Source organism: Grampus griseus (assembly GCF_964374135.1).
Source record: "Grampus griseus genome assembly, chromosome: 2".
Lineage (NCBI taxonomy): Eukaryota > Metazoa > Chordata > Mammalia > Artiodactyla > Delphinidae > Grampus > Grampus griseus.
The window spans coordinates 15104579-15116904 of NC_139018.1; the positions used below are offsets into that span (position 1 = coordinate 15104579).

The 12326-nt window shown below is 34.7% G+C and overlaps 1 protein-coding gene across 2 annotated transcripts in view; it reads left to right on the forward strand.

Annotated features, from left to right (window-relative positions):
- EML5 (EMAP like 5) overlaps positions 1-12326 on the forward strand; it is a gene marked incomplete at both ends in the record, with an annotated part of 169978 nt that overhangs the window by 41996 nt on the left and 115656 nt on the right. For both annotated transcript variants that reach the window (XM_082681679.1, XM_082681680.1), the window contains 4 exons: positions 1668-1736; positions 3174-3359; positions 5270-5405; positions 6707-6908. In XM_082681679.1, the coding sequence (XP_082537805.1) occupies positions 1668-1736; positions 3174-3359; positions 5270-5405; positions 6707-6908 (593 nt within the window). The remainder of the gene's footprint in view (positions 1-1667; positions 1737-3173; positions 3360-5269; positions 5406-6706; positions 6909-12326) is intronic.

Sequence of the window (12326 nt, forward strand, 5' to 3'; positions counted from 1 at the left end):
TTAGGATGCGTATATGTATTGTGGTACTCAAAAACATGACTTGATATGTATAGTTTTAGCATAAAACCTTTAACCCAGTGTTTGCTTTGGCAAAAATGATGAGTTTTAAGTTATTCAAACCTAAATTTAAAAATTGAATGGTTCATGCCTAGGCTCTATTTATTATTCAGTTTGATTTATCACATATGCATCATAGTTAAGGTGAATACTGTTGCACGTATGAATTTGAAATTATGTTAGAGACCTAACATTTTTCACTTTGGAAACTTGTTAAAAATACATTCCTTATTCCAAGTTGTATGAAATTAATATAATGAATACTTTGTCTTAAACTCTTTAAAATGTCTGATTTTTTGGTGTATCTGCTGTATTCTGCTATCTGGTAGTCTTTACCGTGTTTCTTTGACACCTGTCTGCATAATCACCTAACCTGAACCAACACAGGAGCTACAGTTGTTGATTCTATTTGGGGAAAATCTATGAATCTGTAAAAATTGTATAAAAAATTTTAATGTATTTGCATTTTGGAAAATAAACTTGGTTTTCAGCAGATTCTCAGAGGGGCCTGTTATACGCAAACACAATTTAGATAATTATTAAAGTGTTAGGTACATTTTATTAGACAGTTGTGTATTCTGACTTACTTAGATCAAAGCATTTCACACATTAGTACTTTGCACTTAGTAAATAGACTGATTACTATGAAAAATGGTACTGTCATTGGAATTTTTGAAAAGTATTTTTGTGGTTAGTATTTTAAAGGTGCATCAGTATGTTTTTCATTTAATCTGTATATTAAATGTATGGTGAGTTGTTAAATGTTAATTTATAAGATGTATTCTTTCTTCATTATCACTAAAGACTATCACTTGGTAAATTTTTAGAGGTAGTAAGCATATTAGGTGATTATGCAGGCACATATCAAAGACACATGGTAAAGACTACCAGATAGCAGAATTGTTTTTTATCTGTTATGAGATTATTTTTCAAATATTAATTTTTCTTTCATTTATTATTAAGTATATATTTAATGCATATTTTATTTCAGCTGGGTTTTTTCTTGTTTGATTTTGTAACAAAAATTGTTTGTGTGTATTTATAATTTATGGAACCTTAGAAAAAAATGAAGCCTGGGGATCTCCAAAATGTAAGTTAGTTTTGTTTGACCCATAAACAATTTAAAAAAACTGAAAACTAGAAACAGAATTTTTACTGTGAAATAAATGTTTGGATCTTTTATGTAAGTAATTCTGTGTGATAGAAAGCTACAAAAATGTTCTCTATTTCTGGCTGTATAAGTGTTGTGTATGTTCTATTAATTATCTTTCCTCTTTAGAAATTATGCACTTACCTGCCTCATTCCCTGTTTCTGTTGAATCATTCTTGTTATTTATAGACCAAATTTTTTTTAAAAATTAGAAAGAGATGTTAATTTCCATTCCACTAGTAGTTTCATATGGTTCATAGAAACTAAGAAATAGTTTTTATTCCTTATCATTTACATACTTTATTTCTCATAGGATCTTGAAGTGTAGGGTTCTGATTATTATTTATTGAGGAATATTGTTTTATGATATGTAGGGTTTGGGGCTATTTGGGCTTTTGGACAGGATTCTTAAATGATTCTGGAAATAAGTATTTTAACCATGAATCTGATTTGTTTACAGATATTTGATATTTCTTGGGATGTGTACCAGCCAAATAAACTGGTCAGCTGTGGTGTAAAACATATCAAGGTACTAGAAGGGTCTTGCTTTATAATAGTCATGATTACTTATTCTCTGCCACTAAGCACACATCACACTACAATTTAGGATATATATATATATATATATATATATACACACACACACACACACACATACACACACATATTTGTGTGTGTGTGTATATACGTGCGTGGGTATATATATATATATAGAGAGAGAGAGAGAGCGAGAGAGAGAGAGAGAGACAGAGTGAGAGAGAGACAGAGAGAAACAGAGGTGGTTGAAAAAGAGATTAGTATGTTGCTCTCTGATATTTTCAAAGCTGAGCAGTTCCTTTACTTGTAAAGCTTAAAAATAAGAAAGATACACATTTGGAATGATTTGTTCATTTTTGGAAGAAGATAGGGAAGTCAAACATAAATCTTCATGATGAGGGTTTTTGTTCTTTTATGTGGATTCAGGTAAAGTTAATGTTTGCAGAAAGAAAGAAATGAATATGGGGCAGGGCAGGAGTATACACATTAGATAGTTCTGCGTAAAGAAGTTAGGCCCAGAGAATAAGTTCAACTTTATAATAAGTAAATTGCCACTTAAAGTAATATGATTTATTAATATTATGTACTTAAAAGATCTTACCTGATCTTCAAGATCTTATTCTAAGACCTAAAGATCTAAGTTTAAAATCTGAAGCCTTAAAGAACTAAAAATGATCACTTATCCATTCAAATAGCTAATGAATGCTTTAATCAATGTATGATTTTTAAATTTAAAAATCTCCGTGATTTCTGTGCATAAGTATAGCTGGTTCTCTTCCTTTCAGTAAGTCCCAATTTCAGTCTATTTTTTTCTTCTAAATTAGTGAGTCTCAATTTTGGCTGCATATTAAAATCACCTGGGGGAAATTAATGACGCAATATACCTAAACCCCCCACTGAAATAAATTGAGACAGAATCTCTGGAGAGTGAAGCCCAGCTATCCAAATGATTTTGATGCTCAGCAGGAGTTAAGAACCATTGTTCTAGAATCCACATCAGTGCTGTCCCATAGAGTAACCACTAGTTAGATGTGGCTCTTGAGCTTTTGAAATGTGACTGCCAGTGTGACTGAAGAAATGAATATTAGCTTCATTTTCATTGCTAACCCTTCCCAACTTTTTAATCTGTCTAAAAGATTATGTAGGTTTTTTTCCAGAAACCTAAGGAAAACACAGCATATTTTTAAAATAGTTTAGTTCAACCCCCCCTTAGTCTTACAGTAAGGATTGAAACAGTGATTTATCTGCTATAACATAGCTAATGACAACACTAAGATGAGGATGTGAACATTGAACGCTATTGTATCATAAGGGAGTTTCTTAGGTAATTTCTAGTCTGCTGCTCTAATATAGCATCAAAGTATTGGAAATGTTTTTGGTTATATTATGAGCATTCTTTGGTAATTCGATTATACTATGTACTTTTTAGTTCTGGAGTTTATGTGGAAATGCTCTGACCCCAAAACGAGGGGTCTTTGGTAAGACTGGTGACCTTCAGACAATATTGTGCCTGGCCTGTGCAAGGGATGAATTAACATATTCTGGTGCACTCAATGGGGATATATATGTTTGGAAAGGAATTAATCTTATACGAACAATACAAGGAGCTCATACTGTAAGTATATTTAAATATTTTAAATACTTTTAGGTATTAATTACTTACCTTCCTGTCTTAGAACAAAAGGTTCCATAATATAGCAGACTTTCTGTTCAATTCAGTAACTTGAAAACTACTATTACAATTGAATTAATTTGTTTTTGTTTTCAAGATTTCAATGAAGAAACATTATGCAATTAAATTAGTATAATTATTATTTTGTTCAAACCATTGCTTTAGTATGGTGTCTTTTTCATTGTTGAAAAAAAGTTTGTTAAATTTAACCTAAAAGTATCCTAGATTAACCACATTAGAATAAAGCTAGTGCTTTTGTAGCCAATTTACCAGTGGGAAATTTGGGGATAGCTCTAGGATAAAATTAACTTTTTAATTTTAATATCATTGATTCATTAAGTGAGTGGCAAAGGAATTTAATTTTTGTACTTCATGAGATTTTCATATAAATAAGTTATCAGGAAAAAAAAGCTGTTGTTAAAGCCTTTTAGTGTTTAGTCCCTTTTAGGGACTTCCCTGGCTGTCCCAGGTTCGATCCCTGGTCGGGGAACTAAGATCCCGCATGCCATGCGGTATGGCCAAAAAAAGTTTTGAAAACAAACAAACAAAAACCTTTTAGTGTTTTTTGATTTGGGCTTTTTTAGCAGTTGAGTCCCTCACATAGTGAGGGGAGCTAGAGAGCACAGAGCTGCCATTTTGGTAGCAGGACAATCTCAAGTAGAAAAGTGATTACATATATTAATATGAATCACTATTCAATATATATTACATATTAAGTATATTAAAGAACCACTTAGAGCAGGACTTGCTTTAAGCAAAATGCCTAAAGACCAGAAATAGCAGATTCTAACAAAGGTTGTGGCAATTCACATTTTTACCATCAATATATAAAAATACCAGTTTCTTCCTCATACTCATCAGCAGAGGTTGTGTCCACTCTTGGAAATTTTTGCTTGTCTTCTGGGTGAAAAATAATAACTATTTGTTTTAGTTTGCTTTCCTGTCTATTTGTGAAATTTCATGTATTTATTGACTAGAGTTGACCCTTGAATAACATGGGTTTGAACTACAAGGGTCCACTTGTATGCAAATTATTTTCAATAGCAAATACTGTAGTACTACACAATTTGTGGTTGGTTGAATCCATGGATACCGCAGAACTTGCAGATATGGAGAACCTTGGATGTGGAGGTCTAATTCTAAGTTTTACTAGAATTTTCGACTACACAAAGGTCGGCACCCCTAACACCTGCATTGTTCAAGGGTCAACTGTACTTGAATTTCCTTTTCTGTTAATTGGCTTTTCTTATCCTGTACTCTCTTTTTGTTACTGTTGTTGTTGGATTTTCTTTCCTTTATTCATTTGTTCATATTCAATATTATTATTCAATATTATTCATATTCAATATTATTCATATTAGGGATATTAACCTTTTGACAGTCATACACAATGCAAATACTTCCCCAGTTTGTTTTTTTACGATATCTTTTCTCATACGAAAAATTGAAAATTTTTCCTTTATGCCTTGGTGGGTAACCTGCCACGCTTAAAAAAAGTTCTCTCACAGCCCAAAGTTACGTAAGTGTTCTGACTCTTCTAATATATTTGTTTCATTTTTTACGTTTAGAATTTGGTCTGCATGTTTTTGTTTTTGTGTAATTCATTTCTATATATGGTATAAGGTTTAACTGAATTTTCTTTTATGTTATGCCCATCTCATTAAATACCACCTTGGTCACATATTGAGTTCCTATATATGCATAGATTTGTTTCTAGATTATCCTTTGTGTTTTCTGATGTATTTGATTATTCCTATGCCATATAAAAAAATTTTAAGTGGATTTCTACCATCATATATAGTGTATTTTCTTAAAAAGTATATATTATTAAATTATTTTATTCCCTCTTCTAGGCGGGAATTTTTAGCATGAATGCTTGTGAAGAAGGCTTTGCTACTGGTGGCAGAGATGGCTGTATTCGTCTTTGGGATTTAACTTTTAAACCAATAACTGTGATTGATCTCAGGGAGACAGACCAGGGGTACAAAGGTAATAACAAAACAAATATCTCATTACTAGGCAAATTCTAAATATACCAAGGGTTGTTGGTTTCTTTCAGTAAACTTAAAAGTATGTTTTGTAAAATAAATGAGACTTATATTTGCCCCTTCATACTGTATACATTTTAATTAAAATCCTTCTGCTGAAGAGGAGAAATTTTGCCTGAAGACCATCTATGTTTAGTGTTATGACAGAGGTTCTTTTCATGTCTAATGCCTGTTATAATGGGACCTACAGAGAGATGTGATAGGTACTTACTTTGGTAACCTTAAATTTTGAAAATATTTTACTATTAGAACGCTAAAAAAACTGTTTAGCAAATAAACTGTTGAAAATAGTGTGTTGAGAGCTAGGGGAACTTTTGTTTAGGATTATTTAAATTCATGTATATGTGTTTTTCCTTCATCCAAATTTGTCAGCAATCAGGAGATAATTTTTTCTTTGGGAGGGTTTTTAAAAATTGATGTAATAAAACAGAATCTTTCACTATAAAAGTAAACGTATTATACACTAGTGTGGAATTATAAGAGAGGATTGGAAGTATTAGATGTGTGACCTTGAGCTGCATACCTCATCTGTAAAATGAGAATAAGAGTAGCTATTTCAGAGAATTAAATGAGCTAATATATGTAAAATATTTAGAAGTGTCTGGCACATAACGATCATCCAGTGTTAACTGTTATACCGTTTTCATTAGTTTTGCTGAGCATTATTGTACTTTAAAGTTTACAAAATAATTTGACACTTTTTCTTATTTGATTCTTACATTGTAAGTTACACAGGAGCTTAATATTGACCATACTATATAGATGAGAAAACTGAGGAAAACACTAGCTTTCCTGAGGTTACAAAAGGGATTGTATATAGAAAAAGTAGAAGTCTCTCTTCTTAATGATTTTATGAGCACATTGAAGAAATGAAATATAAACACGAGAAAAGTCAGATTATTATAAGAGAAAAATAATACAGTTCTTTAATTCTGAATAATTACTCTGTGGATGATGCACACTGTTGTTATAAGCCTTTGGCTGAGGAAGTGGTCAGACTATGACTGATGTTGTCCAGTAAGGAAGAAGAGTGTATTCCCTGAAGGATGGGTAGAAATTAAGTATATAAAAATAGAAATAGTCCACATAGAAAACAGTACAGATAAATGAAGAAAATGTGTGGATCCAAGACTTTCAGTTTCCTTTTATCTTATATCTAAGGTATAAAAAGTAACAGTGGTTTAGGCAGATTGGCATTCTGTTATTACAGTACTGATCTTAAATACAATTCAATTTGACTAGGTTTGTCTGTAAGGAGTGTTTGTTGGCGAGGTGACCACATTCTAGTTGGAACACAGGACAGCGAAATTTTTGAAATTGTGGTGCATGAAAGAAACAAACCTTTCCTAATTATGCAAGGCCATTGTGAAGGTGAACTTTGGGCACTTGCCGTCCATCCTACTAAACCTTTGGCCGTGACTGGAAGTGATGATCGTTCAGTCAGGTAAGCAATTCATAAAGTAATTGCATAGGCTGGAATTTGAATTTGTCCTTAGGGAAACATAAGAAAAACTTAAAAAAAAAAACCCTTAGTTTAAAATTTTATCTGCTTATGGTGTAACAGATGAACATAATAGGTGCTTAAAATTAATAGAATTAACAACTATTTATAAGATTTGGGTTTTTCTCTTAAAAACCTAAGTTGGAGTTTGTTCCATATCAAAATGTACAGGATTGCCTTTTTAACAGCTATATAATACTCCACTGTGTATTGTAATTTATTCAATTAATCTATCATTGATGGGAGTTTAGGTTCTTCCAGTATTGTGCTTCTAAATACACTGCTTGCAGCAAATGTCTTTATACCTTTGCCATTTTTTACATGTGTAAATATGAATATTTCTATGGTAAATTCTTCACAGTGTTCAAAAGACATATGCATTTAAAATTTTGGTAGATAATGCCTTACACAGTGGCAATAACAATTTACATACCTTACAGCAATGTGTGACAGTGCCTGTTTTCCCACACCCTTGCCAGCACTAATTATTACCCCAAAAGGTGAAAAATGATATCTTGTTATGTTTTGAAAACATGCTTTTCTCTCATACTGAGGGGTCTTGAGTATGTTTTCATACGTTTGGAGGACAGTTGTATTTCCTTTTCTTTGACCTGTCTGTTCAAGCTCTTTGCGTATTTTCCATTAGTACATTGGTCTTTTTCTAATTATTTTAATATAGGATCTAATACTTGTCTACATATGAAAGCAGCAATCAGCCTTTTGTCTATGAGTGGTTTTTAAAGTGTGATTCCTGGACCAGCAGCATCAGCATTACAGGGGAACTTGTAAGAAATGCAAATTATCATGCATTATACAGGACCTTGTATCAGAAATCCACCAATTTGGGGTTTTCCAGGTAGCTCTGATACACACTAAAGTTTGGGAACTACTGGTCAGTGATGTGAGTTGAGATATTTTTTCCACTTTGATGTCTTTGTTACTTGCTTTTTTACTATGTTTAGGTTTTTTGCTATGAAGAAGTTTTTGTTGTTGTTTTGTTTTATGCAGCTGAATTTATCAGCATTTTCTTTTATGACTTCTGAGTTTTCTAGCATAGAGAAATCCTCCCTAAAGTTAAAAAGTTTTCCAATACATTTTTCTAGTACATTAGTGGGTTTATTTTTTATGTTTAACTCCTAATCTGTGTAAAGTTTACTTTAGTATAAGAAGTGAGGTGGGGATGCAACCTAATTCTTTCTAGATAACTACTGATATTTTAAATGGTATGTTAATCAATCATGCCATTTACTCTCTCTGTGTTACTTAGTTTTATGTAGGTGGGGGATGCCATAGCTCTGGGTTCACATAGAAACTCTCTGTGGGGCTACACTTCACCCACATGGTTTGCTAGGATCTATTGTTTAGTTTCTTGCATTTTAGGAGGACTGCTGTCATTGGCTGCCACATAACTATGAAAAAAGGACAACTGGTGCTTTAAAAAGTAACTGTGGTACCTATAAACTGGGTTCACCTCTTGGTGGGTGTCGAACCAAAAGACACAATCAAGCCAAAGATTGGGAGAAGGATTTATATTACTTGAAGCAAGTAAGGAGAACACCAGGGACCTTTCCCAAACCAGTGTCTCCCCGAATAGCAAAATTGGGGAAGTTTTAAGATAAGGGCATATATTCATGAAGGGGCTTGGGCAGAAGAGAATTCAGCATAGAATTAGGGCAAAAGTCAACAGAGTCCAAGCTTTAGTTGATTGAAATCACAAGAGTCAGAAAAGGTCAAAATCATCATCCATTAGGTTCCAGTTGATCTGGTAGTTGAGCACTTCTGGCTAATCTTTACCACTGAAACAGAACTGGGAGATTTTACAATTGATTTATTATCTTTGCTATTGATAACAGTCATTTGATTCTGCATTCTTTTGTTTCCTTAAGGCATTAATTACTGAGACCTGTACAAGGACAAGCAGTGTGGCCAGGCTTAGATCACAAAATGACCTAGGCCAAAAATGACCTGTCAAGGCCATGCCTGGTTCTCTTTCTCTGGAGACTCACTATTCTATCTGCTTGCAGTTGCTCAGACTTCTGTTTCTATTACTGGTGGGCAAGTTATTCAGAAAGAACTCTTCCTTTGAAAACAACTAAAAATGCTGGTTAAAATGTAAATCACCTTTAAACTGTTCTTTGAACAGTTTAAAGGAACTATCAGACAAGTTGTGAAAAAAAAAAAGGGAATTTAAGAGCAGTTGTGGGCCAAAGCCACTTTTGCACTGAGGGCATTTTTCTTCCCTTGATTAAACTTGGGCTCTTTATGGCTTTCTACTGGGGCATAGGGGCAGAAGTCAAGACCAGGGCTTGCCCAAGGGGAGTAGTCCAAAACACCATGCTAGAACTATAGATTAGGCTATGAAAAGATATCCCTTGCAGATTTATGTGGGGATGGAGATCTTACTTCTTGTTTCAAGTTTTGATAGCACAGGAAGTAAATAAAGCAGGTTGATGTTATTATTCAAACAACATTAATTGTTCCAATAACTTTACCACAGTGTTGTTTAAAAAACAAAATTCAGCTGAGTAAATTTGAAGACCTAAATGGCTTTATTAAATGATTCATGAATTGGGCAGCATCCCATCTAGAAAGTAGAAAAGTGCTCTGAGGAGCTGTACAAAATGGAAGGTTTTTGAAGGCAGAAAAAGAGTGGGACAAGAAAGTCAAAAACAAAAGAAAGGATTATTTCAGGCAAGGTCACCTTCCTTTGAAGGAGGCGGGGGTTGGGGGTGGGGGTAGGGGGGTGGGGGTGATCAATCTATCATGCAGATTACCTCATTACTGTTGATCAGGAAATTCCAGACTGATTGGTTTAAAATTCCACTCCTGGGAGAAGCTGAAACTGCAGTTAGGTTAGTTATTAAGTTTTGGTTTGTTGATGTGAGGCTTAGCACAAGTGACTCCATTTTGGGCCTGTTGTTTCTTTTCTTTTCTCCCTCCCTCCCTTCCTCCCTTCCTTCCTTCCAACGGTTTCAAATAAGTTCTGCTTTTGCCTTATAATTTTAGGTTGAATTTATTAAGAAACAGTATCAAATGTGCAGCAAAAGCTAATTTCTAAAGCCATTCAGTGTTTAATAATGGTAGTTGAGGGAGTTCCCTGGCAATCCAGTGGTTAAGACTATGTGCTCCTGATGCAGGGGGCACAGGTTTGATCCCTGGTCAGGGAAGTAAGATCCCACATGCCATGCAGCACAGCCAAAATAATAATAATAATAATAATGGTAGTTGAGGGCAATTTTGATTTAGAAAAATTTCAGTCTTGGCTCTGAGATCAAAATATCATAATAAAACTTTACCATTGCTAAGCCATTAACCTGCTGTGTGGGCAAGTCAGGATTTTTAGCTACTGTTCCTGATAAAAACTCAGAAACAGTAATGGTTAAATCCACTGGAGAAGATGAAGTTCACCATTAACACCATTGGTTCTAAAACACATGATTCAAGTGTGTGTGTGTGTGTGTGTGTGTGTGTGTGTGTGCAAAATACTTGCAAAAGAATAATACAGTGAATACTCATAGGCTTTAAACAACTTACATTTTTAAGTAAATTTGTAAATTTGTCCAAGCCATTTTTCCCCATACATATTTTTATACCCCAATGTGGTATAAAAATACATTGTATTGGATTATTGCTTTCTCACTAATGTCTTTGAAAATATTCTAGCATGTAGTTGTTTCATGCAAACTATTCGTAGAAGCTAATTCTTTATCACTTCAAACTTGCCATTGACTCCTCAAATAAACAACTGAGTTGTATTAGTAACATCTGTTGACTTATCAAGACTCAAAGAAAACCACTCAAAAGTATTTGCCTTGTTTTAAATTAACTGTTGGTGTTATTCCCAACACACTCAACTCTTTAAGCAACTGTTCTTGCCAAAAGGCTAATTGTCTTAAACAAGGTTTTTTTTTTGGACACATTTCTTCAGCTACTGCAATCTAAAATGATTTAGTTAATACATTACCAATAGACAGTTTCTTTGCTTGTCTAACAAATGAGCCACTCAGAAACTTACTTTTGTAAGTAAAACCTCATTCTGCTATAATTTTAAATTTCTGATTTTTCTGACCATTGCTTTCCTGTGAGTTGAAAATATTGTGATGAGTGCTTAGTCTGGTAATGTTAATGTATCTTTGTATTCTGTCATTGCATAATAAACATAATGCATTACCATCTAATTCAATAGCGGTGTAATCCACACTCCACTGCCTTAAAAACACAACATTCGAAGTTCACTTTTCTCTTTTTTTTCTCTTGTTTTGACATGATGGGTTTCTGCTGGAAATAATAAAATGCCATGATGTGACAATACACATAGGACTCAGAATTCTATCAGGTTATAATTGTGTCACTGCAATTTGTAGTGCACCAAAGTAGTGCAAGGTGATCTGTGTCACATACCATCTACTGTCTGTTTTGCAAGCACTCAGGTCCACCTCTGTAGTATGAAGGGAGCCATAGACAATATGAACACAAACCAGTGTGGCTGTGTTCCCATAAAAATTGATCTATGGACTCTGAAATTTGAATTTCATATAATTTTCTCATGTCTCAAAATGTCATTCTTTGAAAAATGTTTTCAACCGTTTAAAAATGTAAAAGCAAGGAGGGGGATCAAGATGGCAGAGTAGGAAGACATGGAGCTCACCTTCCCCTACAAACACGTCAAAAATACATCTACATGTGGAGTAATTCTCATGGAAAACTAACTGGAAACTGACAGAACTCCCATACAACCAAAACTGCAAGAAATATTTTTCTATAACTGGGTAGGATGGAAAAAAAAGATATCAGGTCAGGACCTGCACCCCTGGGAAGGATCTGAAAGGAGAAGGTCTGCATGGAAGGACCCTTGCCTTGGAGAGCAAGCAGGTTGAGCTACATCTGGGCATCCCAGTCCTAAGAACTGCGCAGAGGAGACAAGCCCCCTTACCTTCTGGGAGAACTACTGGGACAGACAGAAGGGCTAGAGCAGCCTAGACTCTACTTGCAAGGAGCGTGCACATGCTGACTTGCCAATAGTCAGGGTGGAGAGAGCCCTGCACTGGTGTCTGCCACCTCACCATACTCCCCAGTCTGAATGGGGCAAACACCCTGGCCCCGCTTGCTCCATACCACAGCCTGGCATGAGATCTGGGCCAACCAGGCTCTGGGAAAAGACGCAGAGACAGACTGTGGGCCTGGGGTGGCGGTGACCCTTGTCAGCACACACAGGAGCATGCAGCAGTTGGTCTCCCAGTGAGAGTGCCCTGTTCCCACTCACTGCACACTGCAGATTAGCGTTAGATCTGGGGCAGACAAGTCCTGGGAGAAGACTGCCACAGAGGCAGCCCATATCTCTGGCAGCAGTGCAGCCTCAAT